Source organism: Folsomia candida, unplaced genomic scaffold (genome assembly GCF_002217175.1).
Source record: "Folsomia candida strain VU population unplaced genomic scaffold, ASM221717v1 Fcan01_Sc002, whole genome shotgun sequence".
Classification (NCBI taxonomy): domain Eukaryota; kingdom Metazoa; phylum Arthropoda; class Collembola; order Entomobryomorpha; family Isotomidae; genus Folsomia; species Folsomia candida.
In genome coordinates this window covers 3,545,424-3,562,825 of record NW_019091194.1, presented here as the reverse complement: position 1 = coordinate 3,562,825, position 17,402 = coordinate 3,545,424, and the positions used below count along the sequence as shown (strand labels likewise).

General features: G+C 38.7%; 3 protein-coding genes across 4 annotated transcripts; 1 reads left to right on the top strand and 2 right to left on the bottom strand.

Annotated features, from left to right (window-relative positions):
• Positions 1-40: 40 nt before the first annotated feature.
• On the bottom strand, positions 41-1,469 carry LOC110843164 (uncharacterized protein C11D3.03c). 2 transcript variants are annotated; one of them, XM_022089110.2, is made up of 3 exons: positions 1,175-1,469; positions 575-1,040; positions 41-521 (listed from the first exon to the last, which is right to left on the bottom strand). In XM_022089110.2, exons 2-3 carry the CDS (start codon positions 1,017-1,019, stop codon positions 73-75), a joined length of 894 nt encoding a protein of 297 aa, XP_021944802.1. In that variant the 5' UTR covers positions 1,020-1,040; positions 1,175-1,469; the 3' UTR covers positions 41-72. The 2 variants fall into 2 exon arrangements, with proteins under 2 accessions (XP_021944802.1, XP_035702971.1); XM_035847078.1 differs by having other exon boundaries at positions 575-1,469.
• Positions 1,470-1,731: 262 nt separating this feature from the next.
• LOC110842735 (WD repeat-containing protein 19) lies at positions 1,732-7,632 on the top strand. The gene is made up of 15 exons (XM_022088533.2): positions 1,732-1,873; positions 1,946-2,106; positions 2,168-2,392; positions 2,468-2,954; positions 3,016-3,389; positions 3,449-3,660; positions 3,725-4,500; positions 4,557-4,870; positions 4,935-5,141; positions 5,213-5,518; positions 5,620-5,992; positions 6,052-6,514; positions 6,573-6,853; positions 6,944-7,020; positions 7,105-7,632. Exons 1-15 carry the CDS (start codon positions 1,850-1,852, stop codon positions 7,217-7,219), a joined length of 4,395 nt encoding a protein of 1,464 aa, XP_021944225.1. The 5' UTR covers positions 1,732-1,849; the 3' UTR covers positions 7,220-7,632.
• A 434-nt stretch (positions 7,633-8,066) lies between these two features.
• LOC110844383 (protein SSUH2 homolog) lies at positions 8,067-9,947 on the bottom strand. The gene is made up of 4 exons (XM_022090571.2): positions 9,430-9,947; positions 8,864-9,365; positions 8,355-8,804; positions 8,067-8,289 (listed from the first exon to the last, which is right to left on the bottom strand). Exons 1-4 carry the CDS (start codon positions 9,584-9,586, stop codon positions 8,181-8,183), a joined length of 1,218 nt encoding a protein of 405 aa, XP_021946263.1. The 5' UTR covers positions 9,587-9,947; the 3' UTR covers positions 8,067-8,180.
• Positions 9,948-17,402: the final 7,455 nt, after the last annotated feature.

Here is a 17,402-nt window from a genome sequence, read left to right as displayed (position 1 = left end):
CCACACTCAAGTTGGCAAATATTAAAATAAAGGCTCGATGTTCTTTTAAAAATCGGTTAATTTATTTTATCATCAATTATTCCACTTTTTCAAAGTAATTCCGTGATTTCCTCCATATTTTGGCGAGATTGGAGGTTTCCAGCCCTCTAAATATTTCTTGTCGACGTCATAAACTTCAACTCCGAGTGGATTGCAGACATCGAGCGGGTTTTTATCCGCGTCCTCAGATCCTGGTCCCCACAGTGGCTGTGACAAATCTCCCCCTGGACATGTCGACAGGGCACAAAGTAAATCAATTTCGGCAAAAAATTCGAAATAATCTCCCTCCCTGGCTGGACAACTTTTCATAAAGTAGCGATCGTCCGAGTTAAGCCCCGTAATTTGAAAGACATTGAGCACATCGTGGACATCGAATTCCGTGAGTTTATACGGCATCACGGCACGAACTAAATTGGAGTGGCAGGAAAAGTCGAAATCCTGTCCGGTCAAGAGTCGATTTACGTAAGGGTCACAGCGGGTACCTAAAAATAAAATTATCAAAATAAAAAAAATCCTTTAAAAATAAAATTATCACCGAGCAGGTCATGACACCTTCCGCTATCCTCATCAATCCCATAATCGGCCAAAGTGTCCCCAAGAATTGTAACGATTGGTCTCAGAAACGGTAAAGTTGACCAAATTCGATCAAACGTAGAAATATGGGAGCGTTGCAATTGTCTCGTTTTTGCTGCCCACATTCGTTCCCGAGGATCGTGTAAATTCCAAAGGTTTAGGTCACCCACTTGAGGTCCACCAACGGTAAGAATTCGACATATTTGACCTTGCTTGACTTCCCATGCTTGTCCAGTGCGGATCGGAATTTCGAATTTGTTGACGAGTTTGTGCAAGGATCTGGAAGTGCTCATGAGAGTTTTGTAAATTGTTTTATCAAAATCGAGTGGACCGCCGGAGTTTGTGTCGTAGGTCCAAGGTCGCGTCGGATTTTTGGGGGCGCGAGGAATTGGGAGGAGTTGCGACATTTTAAGTATTTATGAAGAAAGCTATGAAATAAAATTAATTGTGTGGATTTGGCGTCAGAAAGTTTATAATTAATGCTTTACAGGAATTAAACAAATTAAAGATTAAATTAAAGGTGTCAGAAAGTTTAATTTAAGTTTAATGTTTGAATGCTTACGAAAGTTTTTTGTTGAAGGAATTAAACAAATTCAAGTTGTTTTAATATTTGTAAATACACCTTATTGTTTTCCAAGTTTTATGACCATATGTACATATTTAGTATATATGCTATGCTACCATTTTAAATATTTGTGAAGAAAACTGTTTAATTAATTAATTAGTTGTATGGACTCGGCGTCAGAAAGTTTAATTAATGTTTTACAGGAATCAAACAAATTCAAAATGAAATCGTTTTGAAGTATTTGTAAATACACCCTGTAAGATTTACAGTTTATGACCATATGTATATATTCAGTATGCTATGCTACCATGCTTAAATATCTACTTGTATTTGTCATATTTAAATCTTACACAGGTTAAATTAAATGGGTTGAAATGCATATCATCATCTTATTCATCGTACTTATATATTTAAATGTAATCAATACATGCATGCATCGTATGCATGCATTTACTGATGAATGGCTTGCATGCAACCAAAGACAACACTTTTCTTGTGGTGATGTTTCTGTTTCCATGCAACCGACTTTCAGTACGGGTGAAAGTGGGAAATAATCGGGAAAATCGGATTTCACACCGAAAATTGTACAACCCGAATATGTAAAAGTGCTATAAAACTTTGATTGTTCAATTTTAAAGTTTAGTTGCTAAATAAGAAGTTGATATTGATAAGATGACCTCAAACGCTCAACTGAAGGTAATTAAATACATGAATTAAATATCTTAATATTCACTAGAATCGCATTCTGAATACCAGTTTAATTTGTAGAAAGTGGTCACCATAAAGAATGACAAAGGTCACAGCGCCCCCGCAATGTGTGCTTGGCAGAAGTGCTCCGGAAACTATCTCGCCCTTCGGTTTGAAGGTGTCCACGTCATTTTCATTTACGACAGACAAGGCAAACTCTTCAAGAAAATTCCGATCGCCACGTAAGCACACCAAATAATTCGCTATGATCAAAATTAGAATTTTGGTATAATTTTTTTCCAGTAACTGTACTGCCCTCGAGTGGGACGCGGATGGGGACGTGTTGGCCATCATGATCGAAACACCAGGAACTCTCGTCTTGTGGGAGGCTCACAGCAGCAAAATGTTGGAATTGGACACTTCCCTGCGCGAAGTTTCCACCGCTATTTCATGGTCATGCGTCGGGAAAACGTTAGCATTGGGAACTATGAAGGGAAATATTATGGTGTATGATCATCGCACCATGCGGTAAAGTGAAATACACTGAAAAATTCTAATTATTTTCAAAAATCTGACAAAGTTTGGTCATCTTTCTTCCTCCAGAAAAATCCCCGTGTTGGGAACTCACAGTAAAAAGATCGTGTGTGCCAAATGGTCTCGAGACGCTGTCCTGGCCTTTGGTACAATTGAAGAACAAATCAGTCTCAACACAAAAACGGGCGAAACTTTGCGACACCTTCAACTTCGTGGGAACCCTTCCGACCTTCAGTTTGGATTTATTAAGGAAGATCAGACCTCCAGTGTCACCACGGACAATGCGATCAGCTGCATTGTAGGAGATAGGACTCTGTACCTGTTAAAGTATGACGACCCTGCGGCAACGTCCCCAATGGAGCTCGGATTTCAGGCGAGATACGGGAATATATTGAGCCACTTTTGGCACGGGGATGGCTACATCGTAGTAATTTTTGTGGGGGGATTTATCGTCCTGCTTTCCTCACACTATAAAGAAATCGGGACGGAGCTTGTCCTCTGCGAAATGAAGGAGGACATTGTTCGACATGCCGTACTAAACGTGCAGCGTGGATGGGTAGGTCATCGTCACTATCTGACTTGACCTCTTACTTTACTTATCATGAAATTATCTGCAGATTTCAATTTGCTGTGGCGCCTCAACTTTGCAAATTCATGAAGCCGCTGAGCCAAAAAGGACGCTGGGCATTACCGAAGTGTCCGACGATGAGGGTCGAGTACGCCAAATTGTGCGATCCCAATGGACGGATGATGGTCAGTTGCTCTCCGTCAACTCTGCCGTTGGGGACGTGGTCATTTATCTCACGTCGGTGCCAATGATGGGGGGAGCGAATTTCAGCCAGCTTGCAGCCATGTCTTCGCTTACTGATTGTTCGCTCTACAGTTTTATCAGTACGACGGGTCAACCAGCGAAAGAGTTTGAGTTTGCGTTTGAAGCACAGCCGAATCTGGTCGTTTTGGGACAAATTCATCTCGCAGCGATCATTCATAGGTTATCAGATAATTATATAATGATTAATTAGCATAAATGTGACAATTTTTACTGTTTAGTTCCGCATATTTATACAACACCCGAAAAGATATCAACCTCTTCAGCAACACGCCATCCCACAAGAAAGAGTTCAACTCCAACATTACAGAATTCGTGATAAATCAAACGTACTGTGCTGCGAGGTGTGGTTCAGTCGCACATCTTCATCGCATTGAGGGGAACGGGACGGAGAAAACAGACGTGAAAACTTTTCCTGAACCGAATGCGAGAGGTCAACATCTGAAAATATGTGTCAGATTACTGTGTATTAGATACAAAAATTTGCATATGCGTAGGTTTCAAGATAACCGCAATGGCCATGGCGAAAGAGGTGTTTCTTTACGGTGGGGAAACCGGCCAAGTAAAAATGTTCCACTTGGACCAATTCACGGAAATCATGATGATCGAAATCGCCACGCAAGCCCCACTCAAAGGAATTTACACAGACGCCTCCGGAGGTCAAACGGTCCTCGTGGACAAGCACAATTCCGGTTTCTACTTTGACATCCTCCGCCCCAACGATAACGACTCTTCACTCTGCAAAACCCTGCCCAACTTCCCACCTCGCGTGGATGGCGTCCATTTCGACATGGATGTCAACTGTAGACATATTTTCCTCGTTTTTTCCAACAACGTGACCAAATTTCAGCTCTATTCAGGATGGAAGGATGCCGGTAAAGGGAACGATATCGAATTCGTGGGGTACTTTGAACCCTTCAAGCACAATCCGGAGTATCGCCCGATCTGTTTTAAGCGAGGAGTCGTCTGCGCTTTGACGGGCACGGGGAGGATCGAAAGGTCGAAATCTTTGTATCAACAGCAATTTCAGTTGGACGAGACGATCAGTTTGGCAACGATAGCGTCCTCGTCCTCGATGGTGGGGTCAAGTTCGGATCAAGCGCAGAAATTGAATATTATCAAGGGTCTCGTCAACTTGAGACTGTTTACCGAGGCGTACGAACTCTGCTGCGTTAATTCGGAGAGGTCGGACAGTTCTACGAATTGGGAATATTTGGCTGAAGCGGCGTTGGAATTTGGACAGTTGGAGGTTGCTTCAAAGGCGCAATTGAAGGTAATATGTAAATAATTAGTTAATTTGCATATATAAGTGACAAATTTAATTCGCAGTTGGGAAATATCGGGATGGTAATTTCAATTCGGAGAATGATGGACGAGGCGGAAGACCTCAACGCCCTTCAAGGCGAAGTGGCCATGATGAAGGGAGATTTTGACCTGGCCGAGGCAAAATATTTGGAAGCGGGACTCCGTGACAAGGCCCTCGAGTTGCGGAGAGATCTTCAAGAATGGGACAAAGCGATGGAAATGGCGGAAAAGTTTAATTCCCCACTAATTTCGGAAATTGCGAGAGAATATGCGGCCGTTTTCGAGTATAATCAGGACTACTCGTCTGCCCTGGCGTTGTATCAGAAGGCAAAGCAAAAGTTAGCATGGATAGAAATACGACAATTCGTTTTGAGCTTTTTAACACAAGATTTGTTTTTTTAGATTTGTGGGGGGCAGGATTATGAACATGAAACAAGCCATGAATCAAGTCGTCACGAATAGCATGGCCCCTATTGCGGGACAAGATAACGAGGAGCCAAGAGGGGGCAGTGGCGATGCGAAGAGGTCACCCATCCCATCAACAGGCAACAATCAGACTGAGCGAGATACCAAAATCCTACTCGATATTGACAAAGGATTGGCAAGAATGTGAATTTATTACAGCATTTTAACCATGATTACGCAAATATTGTGTAACCACTCACCACTCGTTCGTTCAGGTACATTCGAAATGGGATGGACTCCGACGCCGTCGAACTGATCACAAGCATCTCCTCCAAAAAAGACGTCTCCTTTGTGAAAGAATGCGCCAGAATTTTTGAAGCGGAGAAAAAGTATGAAAAAGCTGCCAAGCTGTATCTCGAGTCCTCCGAGGAAACCAGAGCCGCGACTTGTTACATAAAACTGAAGCAGTTTCCCAAAGCGGAGGAAATTCTGAAGAGGAAACCTGCTCCAGAAATTTGGCGACAAATGGCGAAAGCTAAAGAGGCGGAAGGGAATATTATCGAGGCTGCCAGGGCGTACAGGTACATAAATATTTAGATTAACACTCTTGATATTATGCAAATCACTATAAAATTATGCAAATCATTAAAAAATTATGTATATACTCGTTTTTTAAAAACAGTTTCGCTTACGATTTTGAAAACGGAATCCGACTCTACCTTACCCTCGGAATTCCGGAGGAAGCCGCAACGCTGGCAAGAATGAGTGACGATCCGCAAGACGCGGTCAAAGTGGCGCTTTACTATTTAGAAAAGGGAGACCTCGACGAAGCCCTGATGTACCTCGTTCGATCCGAGTGTTACCACGACGCTTTGGCAAATGCGTTCAAATATGGGAAAACTGAGTACTATGTGGACTTCGTGTTTAACCATTTTAAGGGTGAATATCCTGAAGGCTTTTCTCCCGGGTTGGCCCAAGTTGCGGCGGATTTTGAGAGCAAAAAGGACCACTTCCGGGCTGGAAAGTGTTACCAGTATTTGAAGCAGTATGGCAAGGTATGTAACGAATTGATGCATAATTTGACAGAAATTTGCACAATATTTTTTTCTGTTAGTCCTTCAACTGTCTCCAAAGAGCGGCTCATAATCGCGTCCAAGCTAACGAAGAAGAAGTCATGGTCGCCCTAATCCACACCGTCGTTTACGCCGACGATGACGACATGTCCCGCCAACTGGTCGAATTTCTCCTCGGGGAGACCGACGGTGCTCCGAAGGATCCATTTTACCTCCATTATTATTACGTGATGGCGGAAAAATTTTCAGAAGCTTCGAAAACTGCGCTTATCGTGTCTCGATCTTATCAAGATAGTGGGAGTTTCCTTGAAGCGAGAAATTCTGTCTTTGACTCGATGTGCTGGCTTAAAAATTCGAGTGGAAAGTACAGCAAGGACACGATCGATCAGTTTAATCAGACCCAGAGTTACATGATCTTGAGGGTGCTACTTAATCAGAAAGAGAAAAATATTCCGGCCAGAATTATTACGAGGATTTTTGACAATATTTCGAGATTTAAGAAGGGTACGGAAATAAATAAAATTTCAAAATTGGTTACAAATTTACGAATTATTTAATTTAGCCTGTCCCGGACTCCTCCTCGCCGGAGTGAACGCTTGTCAACAAGCGAATTTAAAACAGTCCGCGAGACAAATGGCTTTCACTCTGATAAAGGATTACAAAACGCAACTTGACGATAAATTCCGCCCAGCAATTGAACAATTGGTTAGAAAAACGGCAAAAGTGGATTTCGTGGATGAGCCAGATACCGTTTCGCCGTGTCCATATTGTAATCAAGGGGTGGAGGATTTCTCACTAAATTGCAAATTTTGCAAATGTTTCATACCGATGTGCATTGTTACGGTGAGTTAAATAATTAACTTACACTAGTTATAGGTGAACCAAAGAGCAAAAATTTCATAATTTCATATGCCATTTTTTCTGTGAATTCAGGGTCAGCACATTATAAAAAGTGATATCGGTACCTGTCTCGGGTGCAATTTTCCTTTTCGATTTAGCGAAATGAAAAAGTTAGTAAAGCTGCAATTAAATTTAAAATTAAAGTTTAAATTAAAATTAAGGAAGCAGTAACCACCAATTTATTTCTGACTTAGGTTTCAATCCCTCGTGAAAGAATGTCCTGTCTGTGGTGCGAATTGGGAAGGAAACAGTATGAAAAAGTTGAATGATATTCGACCTTATCTTTACGACAATATTGTTGTTGAGTAATAATGAGTTGGTCGTGGTGGTAAATATTTACGTTTCCATTGAAGAATTTTCAGTATTATTAACGTATTCACTCTTTAAACCACTATTATTAACGGAAAAGAGGAGACGAAGGTTTGAAATTCTTGCCCCATTAATTTCCTAAAGTCACCTCGATTTGCATAATTGATTACTTGTTTGACAGACTTGTCAACAATTTTCCATGTGTGTGTACTTGTACTTGGCCAAATAGACCAAATAATGAAGAAATGAAATCAGTTGACATTGGACACAGCATGAGAGATGATCATTGTTGGTGTAAATACATAAATTCAAGCCAAGGCAAGGTTTTTAGGTCTACCTGTATGCACATTATTGCCAATTTACATGTGAAGATTGCGTCGAATTAAAATTCCAAACTTTTTTGCGTATGAAAAGATTCGATTTCCTTCAGTTTCGTGTAATGATTGCATTATTTTCACATGAAAATGGATGGATGGGTATGAACACAGGTTTTGTTTAGCTGCTCAAGTGTAGAAAATAAATGTCACCTTAAACTGTCTTAAAAATATGTTGAATGTGCATCTTTACTCATTGTCAGAGTAAAATGAATTAGTGCGATGAACAAAACTTTTGGTGACCAAAAGAGTGTGACGACAAGTGCATCTTTTTTTCGTACGCGACTATAATTTAATTCATTTATCACGTTCAATGTTGAATTGAATGAAATGATGTGAGTGAATTCAAAGGTTGAATAAGTGAGTCATTTATTTTGTCACGAAAATAAATAACGAACGGCTAACGAGGAGGTGACAAATGATGCAGTTTTGAATGGGATGGGATGCGTGTAGCGTTGCGTCATACCGTTTTGTTGCAGTTGATAAGTAATCTGATTTATTTCAAAGAATGATAAAAAGACTGGTTACTTATTAATATCAATATTTACAAGTTAAGAAAATTTCAAAATTCTGAAATTTTCTATAAATCACATAATGGAACAACAACAGCATGCACACCCGCCAGGATAACCTCCAGGAAAATAGACCAATCTGGTATTCCCAAACACGTAGAAGTGCCCTTCTTTATTTTTGAACCTGAAATTTTGCGTAAAAATAATTTCAAAATGTGTATTTCGAGGAATTTTAGATGCCCAACTTACTGATAAATAACTTTAACGACCGGAATGACTCCAATGCTCTGTCTAAACTGGAGCACTCTCGAATTCATGTTTTGTTTCTGCAACTGTTCCCCAATCAGTTGTGTCGACGCGGTCAGAATATTTCTGTCTAAACTGCAATTCAATGGCTGCGGGTTTTGGGGGGTGGACTTTGTCGATGATAACATCTCTCCACATTTCGCTTTCTTTAAGTGTTTTGGTTTGAGTTCACCTCTCTGCGTCTCGTGGACTTTGCCTTCCGTCTTCCATCGGATGGTGAGGGATTGCCAAACTTTTAAGAATCGGTGACCACTACACGTTCTGCACTGAATTCGACCCAGTTGACACCACGTGCAGTTATTTCGTCCCATTCCGTTGCAGCTGGAACAGTTTTCGTACTCGCCAGGTGCTCCAGTTTTGTCTCGTCGACCAGACCCACTGCACCAAGTACATCTGCACAATTAAGAGGGCAATTAGTTAATAAATTTCCAGAGGAAAAAATATCACCCAACCTGCTAAATCCCATCCCATTACACGAATTGCAGGCCGTAAACCCCGTAGAATGGCACTTGTTGCACGGAATCACATTCGCCGACCTGGGCAAATCCATTACAGATTTCGCTTTGGTGACAAATTCTTGCGGAGGATTGACAAAAACTGCCCACTTGTCGGGACTTGGACCATTTTGGGGACCATCAATCTGTTGATTTCTATACGGTTCGGTCATCTCTTCAAGGGTTCGGGTTTCAATAAATGTGTCCAGGACGTAGCGGAAGGCGTGCATTTGTGTGATTTCGTGGATGAAGAATCCATCCACGGTTTTAGGGTCGAAGCAACAATCGCCCTTATAAAAATTTAGCATGGCTGCTTTTACTTCTTCTTCGGAAGTGGGACAGTCGACGTTGAGGACGCATTCGGAATAGGGTGGTGGTGGTGGGTCAAGTATGACGATGGGGGTGGCTTCTGGTTCTGGTGGCATCGGCATGGCCCCTGCGGGTGGAGGGTCGACGAAACCTGAGAAATATGTATGCAGATTATTGGAATGAATCGTAATTTTGTTAAATTTAGTAAATTTTACCCATTGTGGGCGGAACTGGATCAAATACTTCATGATTTGGAGGCTTCATTTCTGCACCAAATTGGCCCTGACCAAAATCCTCGTAGGGTGGAGGGGCATGTGGGGGTGGTGGAGCCGATGGGTTCGAACCACCCTGGTCGCCGTGACCTTTATCCATTTTTCAGACTTGGTGTTATTGAGTCACGAAGGCGTATATAGGACAAAAAATCGAAAATAGAGAACTGTCTGTGATGCACGATGAGGAGAATACACTAATAATCCGATAACACTCGACTGATAAGTGCACTCACTATCTTTTCAGATATGTAACCTTTATCTCTAACTATGTAACACCAATAACAAAAAATATGTAAACGAGCGATAAAGCTCCCTCACAAAAACATTGCACGCTAACTCGTCATAAATTTAGTTGACAATTGCATTTTCCGAAGTGCCGAACTCGACAGCTCTTCTAAAACTATGTCCAATCCAGGACAAGAGTTGAAAGTGCATACATATATACTCAGCACTCAGCAGCACGAAATAAATATCTGAGAGAGCCCAAATTTCTACGAATATACATCCATAATTCTCAATTTGCAATGCAAAAACTAGTTTGTATGCTTAAAATGCATAGAAGTAATAATCAATTCAGCTTTAATGAAGGTCACCCGCATGTTCCATTCTTCATATGAGGCAGGTTGGTTTACAGCAAAAAAATCTTTGCTGCTAAAAATCCGTGCAAAAAACGCATGCAATATAAATACTAATAAATTGCAATTGTGTAACGAGACACGACACACACGAGGCAATACAGGCCTCGTTATCGCAAATATTTCGTTTGGCCAACCCGAATTCAGAGAATATTACATACGAATATCTATGTAGACCAAATTTGTGAGTGACAATTTTACAGGGTAGGAGTATTTCCGCTGGATATGTATTACAGATATGTAGATACGCCACACACACCAAACTACATATTTACTACTGAGGAGTATGAAACCCAACCGAAATATGAAACCTTTCTGTAGTAATTTGTCATGTCAGCGAGTGCATACATGCGCAAATTACATACATAAACTGGAATATTTATTTTATTGTCTTCTTGTCCATACGTACATTTGAAAAATGAAGCTAAAATAGCCAAAAACATTAACTCATTGTATATGTATTAAGAAATGTACATACATTAAAAATCTTGGCTGCCAAACCAACTGTGACGTTACATACGTAGTGCATCGCATCTTAAAGTTCTTTTTTCTGCTCACTAAAACCACCATTTATTACACACACCACTACCATTCATCTAATTCAATTTTCATGTGTGTAAAAAAAATTCGAATTTCAAAGTCAACGTAGTAAATAATTACACAAAAAAATGCCTCCATTTTCATGAGCTTTAATTAAGTGGTTGATAAATAAATTATTAATGATCTCGACTCGAGATGCTCGACTACTGAAAGATGATGACTGTAAATATTACTTCACTAATTTCTTATTCATCTCTCTCAAACAACCCAATTTTAGTTTCGTTTTATTTACCATTTAGCTGGCTGGGTTTGTCACTTGGTTATGTTTTGCAATCCTAATTTGTTAATTTAACTTGGGTGCAATGGTGCACATAAATTGCCCGAGTTTAAAAATTACGTATTGCTTAAACTAAATGTGCATTGAGTAATGAGAATGTTTGTTCAATTTAATGAGAGACATTGACATATAAAAAAATTTACTGCTGGCTGAGGGAGATGTCTTCAGCTTAAACTTTGGTTCAAATTGTCCAAATTTTTTAGTGGAAATTCTGGATTTACAAATTTTCAGAAAGATTTCCAATTTCTTTTTGGTTTCACGGATTAAAGGAAAAGCACAAATAACTCTTCTTCAAAATAAGATTTTTTTTAAGGATTACAAGAAAGATCGAAAGTGAATTATTTTCCCTTTCTACGAATAATAAATTACCGAATTGAACTAATTGCTGACTGGAATATACGACGTAATAAATAACATGAAGTAATATATATCATTACAGAATAATAATCTTAATCAATTAAGCTAAAAATAAACTGCGGAATGAATAAAGACGCATTCGTTAACTAGCTAGGCGGCTCATCTCAAGATTTTTCTTTACCAAATTCTACCATTTTCTCCTGAGAACATTTCTGACATGTTTCCCACAACGCTAACTCAAGGAAGAAGGTGGTGGGAGTAAAAAATCAGTCAAAAAATCGTCACAAATTATGTACTGCACAGCAAGATGATGAGGTCCTCGGTACGTAGACATATAGTAAACTAATGGCTTAATAGTTGACAATTTAATTATTACCGTGTTTAGAAGATTTCTTTGCACAAAAAATAAAAGACTCAAAAGAAAGTAAAACTTTAGACAAGGGGTAATTTGTAATTGAAAAACTTATAAAACAGAAATTTGTGTCATTCTAAATTACTAAAAAGTTGTAGTAAGTGCGCGTCGGCATCATCGTCGTCGTTGAATTCAAGTCCTGACTAAAGCTCAAGTGTTTTTCTTAATGATTTAAAAATTTGAGGGTAAAAATGTAGTAGAATGGGAAACAAAGCTCATTTCCTGTTTTTGATGAAAAGCTTACAAAATCAATTTCAAATCAAAATTTTATCCTCCGTGTAAAAACTTTTTATTTATTTTGTAATGATGATGATAATGATGCTTACTTAATAAAAAAATGAGGGTGGCGATTACTTATTATTAGTTATTTTCTGATGATTAATGAAGGAAAATGGACAAGATGATGAACACTGAGAAGAGGGTCGTTTTGTTCCAAATTTTTAACTGATAAGCCCCCGATATTCGCATGGAATCTTTAATCTGTCGCCGCAATTTGGACTGCATGTGTAGCGCATCGTCCATTTTGAACTCGAGATTTTTATGGTTGTAGAAAATTTGGCGATCTCCCAACTCCTGGAAGACGGGGATTGCGTCGTCCATCCCTTGGGGAGGGACCTCGGCGTCAAACTCGGTCTGAAATCGGCCACGGATCGTATAGTTTGAAATGGCGGTGAACTGTTCTTGCGACATGGGGATGGATTTTTCCATCACGATGACACGTGTCCGAGGAGTGCACGGGGGGACGAGGGAGGAACCGTTGTACCGGTAGTACCCACCGATTGGGGGGAGAAGCCAGGAAATCTGGGCAAATTATGGGCATGAAGTGTGACCCATACTGTGCAATTAATCGGTGCATTTTATTGATAAATTGATACCTGGAACGGTGTACTTGCGATTAATACATCTCTTGCTGATTGAGACTGCAATGTTTCTAACGCGTCTTTTTTTAAGACGAGGTCGTCCTACGACAGAAAAATTACTTAAGTTAATTATGCAAATAATTGATTGCAATAATAAAATTCTTTTATTTACTTCCGCCGCACTAATTTCGTCCGCTTTGGTCTTCATCTCGTCCAATTTTTTCTTCAATTCTTTAACCGATTTGAATTTCGATCCTTCCGAATTTCCGATGTTGGATCGACGTACGAGCTCAGTTTTCTTGTCCAGATCGGAAGATACTTCCCAAATTTTGGTCTGCAGTTTATTCAACTTTGTTTCCAGTTCGCCAATCTTTTTCTCGTGAATTAGCAGGTCCTAATAATCAATCATAGCGAAATTATGTAGTTTGACAATTCATTTCAGTGAAAAAATAAAAACCGGAATTTTTAATACTCTGTGAAGGTTGTCGATTTTATCCGTCTTTTCATTCTTATCGGTGGCCATCATTATTCCGGACGCGATTTCTCGAGTGATTTCTTCTTTTATGGAGTCCATAGATTTTTGAACTTCGGCCTTGCTTTTTTGAGCGGCTTCGATTTCGTCGGTGATCTTCTTAGCGGAATCCTTCAATTTGTTAACTTTTTCTTGCAATTCGTCAATTCTTTCAGCCCCGGCGACGGATTTGTACATTATTTCAAGCTGAAAATCAGCGATAAATTAATTTTATCGCTTAAGTATTTAATGTACGCTAATTATTTTAACTTACGTCTTGAGCCAAGTCAAGGTACGTATCAGTTTCCAATTCAGTTTTCTCCGCAGTCCTTAAACGATGCACTAGCTTGGTAGCATGTTTAAAATCACTTTGTGCATTCTGAACCTGGTCATTTGAATCGATCGGGATATCGCTGAGACTCGTAACGCCGAGAATTCCTTCCTCTAAAAATTTCCAGCCGGGATGAATTGTGGCAGATTTCTGGATAATTTTATGTTTTAAAATGTGCTGAATTTTGTGAAATTTTGATGAAAAACAATTTATCCAGTATGTATGTACATACCTCCACCATGACGTGAATTTGTGTAATATCTGATGGACGTTCTCCACTTCGTGCAATCTCTGCAAAAGTGAGGACAATTTCCAGCATGAAATTTTTCCCATTGATTTGATGAAGTGATCTCTCTGACTCGACAGGATTGACGGTGAAGAGGAACATGGCACTTTGAAAGTAACGATAATCCGTATTTCCGACGCCCGCAATGTATGTGATGTCACGAAAGTTCTCTTTTCGAGAGTGGACATTCACTAAAAAATGGGGACATTTGAGTTTTAATCATTTTTAATTTTTAATACCAATAACCTACTAACAAGGGAGTTTTCTTAGCGTATGCTCTTAGATTTTGACCAAATTAGTGTCATTCGATCACAAAGATTAATATGAAATTTGCAAAAAGCACTATATGGCAATTCATCTTTGACAGAGTTGCGCCCGAAGAGGAGAAAAGTAAAGCGAAATAAATTTGCAGTGAATTTGGCAATTCTTTCGCACGTTTTCTCGATCGTTTTTTTGCGTTCAATTGACACTAATTTGATAAAAATCGGAGAGCATACGCTGGGAGACCTCCATTCTTAATCTGTGCACACCGGCTTGAATCAAGACTCCCTCATAAACAAATTCCGTAGAATAAAAGTACATCGCAGCTTGTGGTGGTCCAGAATAAATGATTAAAGGTAACTCATCCTTAACTTGGATGGCGTTCTTGGTCACAATATTGACCGGACCAAGATTTGGATTTTTTGTTTCATCACACATTGGAAATTGTTGTCCCCATTTTTCCCATTCTATCAAAAAAAGTGTAATTACATTTGAGTATTTATTAGCATACATAAATCATTAATTAGCCACCCTCAAATTTCGCCCTCTCCAACGCTTTCTTCTTTATCGCCTTAGCACATTGTTCCGGATTTTGTCCCGCAGATTTGCACCGTTTCTTCTTGCATTCTGCCAGGTGGATGGAAAACTGGGACAGAATTAGAAAATAAGTCAAAATCAGAACTTGTAAGGTACGCATTTTGTCCGATTTTAGCTGAAAATATTCAGGATAATAATAAAATTTCCCTAATTTTCGCACAAACTGGACCCCACATTTCTAACGCGTACTGTAACCAAGCTACTTCTTTAGGTTTTTTACCTCGTCTTGTAGCGACGAAGAAAATTGGTTAGGTTGGGACGGACGCCGCCACAGCCGCAGAGTTTGATTGATGTTTTCGTGATTAGATAATTAAATAATTAATTTAAAGAGAGATGAATCATGTCACGTACAGTATTGTCTCATTTATTTGCGTTGTTGTTATCTTATTATCTCCTCATCATCATCATCATCCCCCTGCACATCTTCTTGACTAACCATACTTGCTACATACACAGGCTGTTAAGTATTATTAAAAATTGCGACATAGATAGTTGATATTTCTCTCTGAGAAGTTATTAGCAAACAAACAGAAGAAGAAGAAGGTGGCCAATATCACACTCCCAGCGGAAAGCAAGTTAGATATGAAATAATAATAACGTTCTTCTTCTATGTTTGCTAATAAATATCACTTACACTTTTTTATATAAGCTCTTATCGTTATCGAGCTCTTCTTAATTGGTAGTAATGACAAGAATACGACGATGCTGGTGGCCCTAATTTAATTTAAGTTTTTTTCCCTTTATTGCACCATTATCCCCGAAATTTTGTGTAAACTTAAATTATTTAATGAGCTATCCCGTGGCTGGAAATTATTGAAGATTTCATAATTTTCACACACGCATAATTTTTTGTTATCTAAATAAACATCTTTTTTTCCTAGTAATTGAATTAGCTAATTAATTTAATGAAATGTAATGCAGATAGAATTTTGAGGGTATTTATCTTTTTGTTATCTGTATTTCTCTCCAAAAATTGCTTTGTGGATGGTGTGGTGTAACGTTAATGAACACGTAATTGGCCACCTAATAATAGGCCCAAGTCGTACGTATTGTCGTGTCCATCCATCACTTGAAATAATACAAATGAAATCAATTATCCTGCTAATAAATAATAAATGGACACGACATGTGAAACATAAGAAAGCTAATCTTTAATTGTTGTCATTTCGCTTTGTTAACATATCCGACAGAGGAGAGAAAGATGACGAACGTCACACCAGTGACACAATGCATGGGGTAAAAGACGCTAAAATTAAGAAACCACCATGTAAAATAAACCGTCGCAAACGCGCATACGGAAGTAGCTTCAGACGTACTTCACCTCAAACGGTCCCACCACAACTCGGGAACACTTAATTTCACTCTATTTCACCTATAGATTAATTTTTTGTAAAAATCTCATTTTGCCCCGACCACACCCCCTGGCGACGAGGGGGTGTGGAACAACTCGGGAACACTTAATTTCACTCTATTTCATCTATAGATTAATTTTTTATAAAAATCTCATTTTGCCCCAACCACACCCCTGGCGCCTAGGGGGTGTGGCACAACTCCGGAACACATAATTTTACTCTATTTCACCTATAGATTAAATTGCACTAAAAATCTCATTTTGCCCCGACCACACCCCCTGTCGCCAAAGGGGGTGTGGTCCGGTTGCCCCCAAAAGTTGATAGGATCCTCCCCCTGGGGTCCTATGTATGATGGCGAAAACCGATTTCGATTATCTCGATCCGTTCTCCTGATATCCTGCTGACAGACAGACGGACAGACAGACAGACAGACAAAGTCTTCACATAAAGTAGCTGAAGATACTTAATAAATGGACATGCGTAAACATAAAAAAGTTTGCTTGGTACTTGGTACTCGTCGTTTACTTGTTAAATCAACTAATGAGCACGCACACGAGCAGCTAATAAAAACAATTTGAAGCTCTTGTACGGTTTATTTATTTATTTATTATGTCACGTCACGTCAGAAAAATTATCGCGTTACAAAGTTTAGAATTGGGAAAAATGATAAGATTTATTGTAATTAGTGTCGTCTTGATTTTCGAATGGGAAATTTGTTGTGAATGAAATGGGATAAAAATAAAATTGCGAGAGTTTGACGTCGTATCTTATCTCGGTGGAAAATTGGCAAGTGTTAATAAATATAGATATAGACTCCTCTAAATCAGGGTTTTTATAATTTATATTATATAATTTTTGAAAATTTAAACAATTTTTGGAATTTGTAGAATTTGTAATTCTTATAATTTTTAAGAAGTTTACTATTTTTATAATTTTTATATTTTGCCTTCTTGATTTTCGAATGGGGAATTTGTTGCGAATGGAATAAAAATAAAATTGTGAGACTTTAACGTCGTAGTTTATTCTGGTGGAAAATTGGTAATAATTGTTACTGAATGCAGATAGAGTTTTTCCAAATTAGTAAAATTTAAAAATATATATATAAAATTATATAAAAAAATCAAATAAAAAAAAATTAAAAAGTCTTATTTCAAGTTAAAAATTTTTTTTTAATTTTTAATAAAACCTAATTCTGTACTTAGTAAATTTTGAGCTAATTTTTGATTTTTTTTTGCAATCTTGTCGTTTTCCTTCTCGTAATTTTAGCAGAACAAATGTTCCTTTGCTCAGAACAGAGTTAAACGCTGGCTTAATTTACCAGTCAAAAATAAAGCATACAATTGTTGTCACCATTGTCCTGTCGCTAGTTTAATTCAACGACTGCGACTCCTATCACGGTGTACGAACCATTTTATTATCGTGATTCTTTTAAAATGC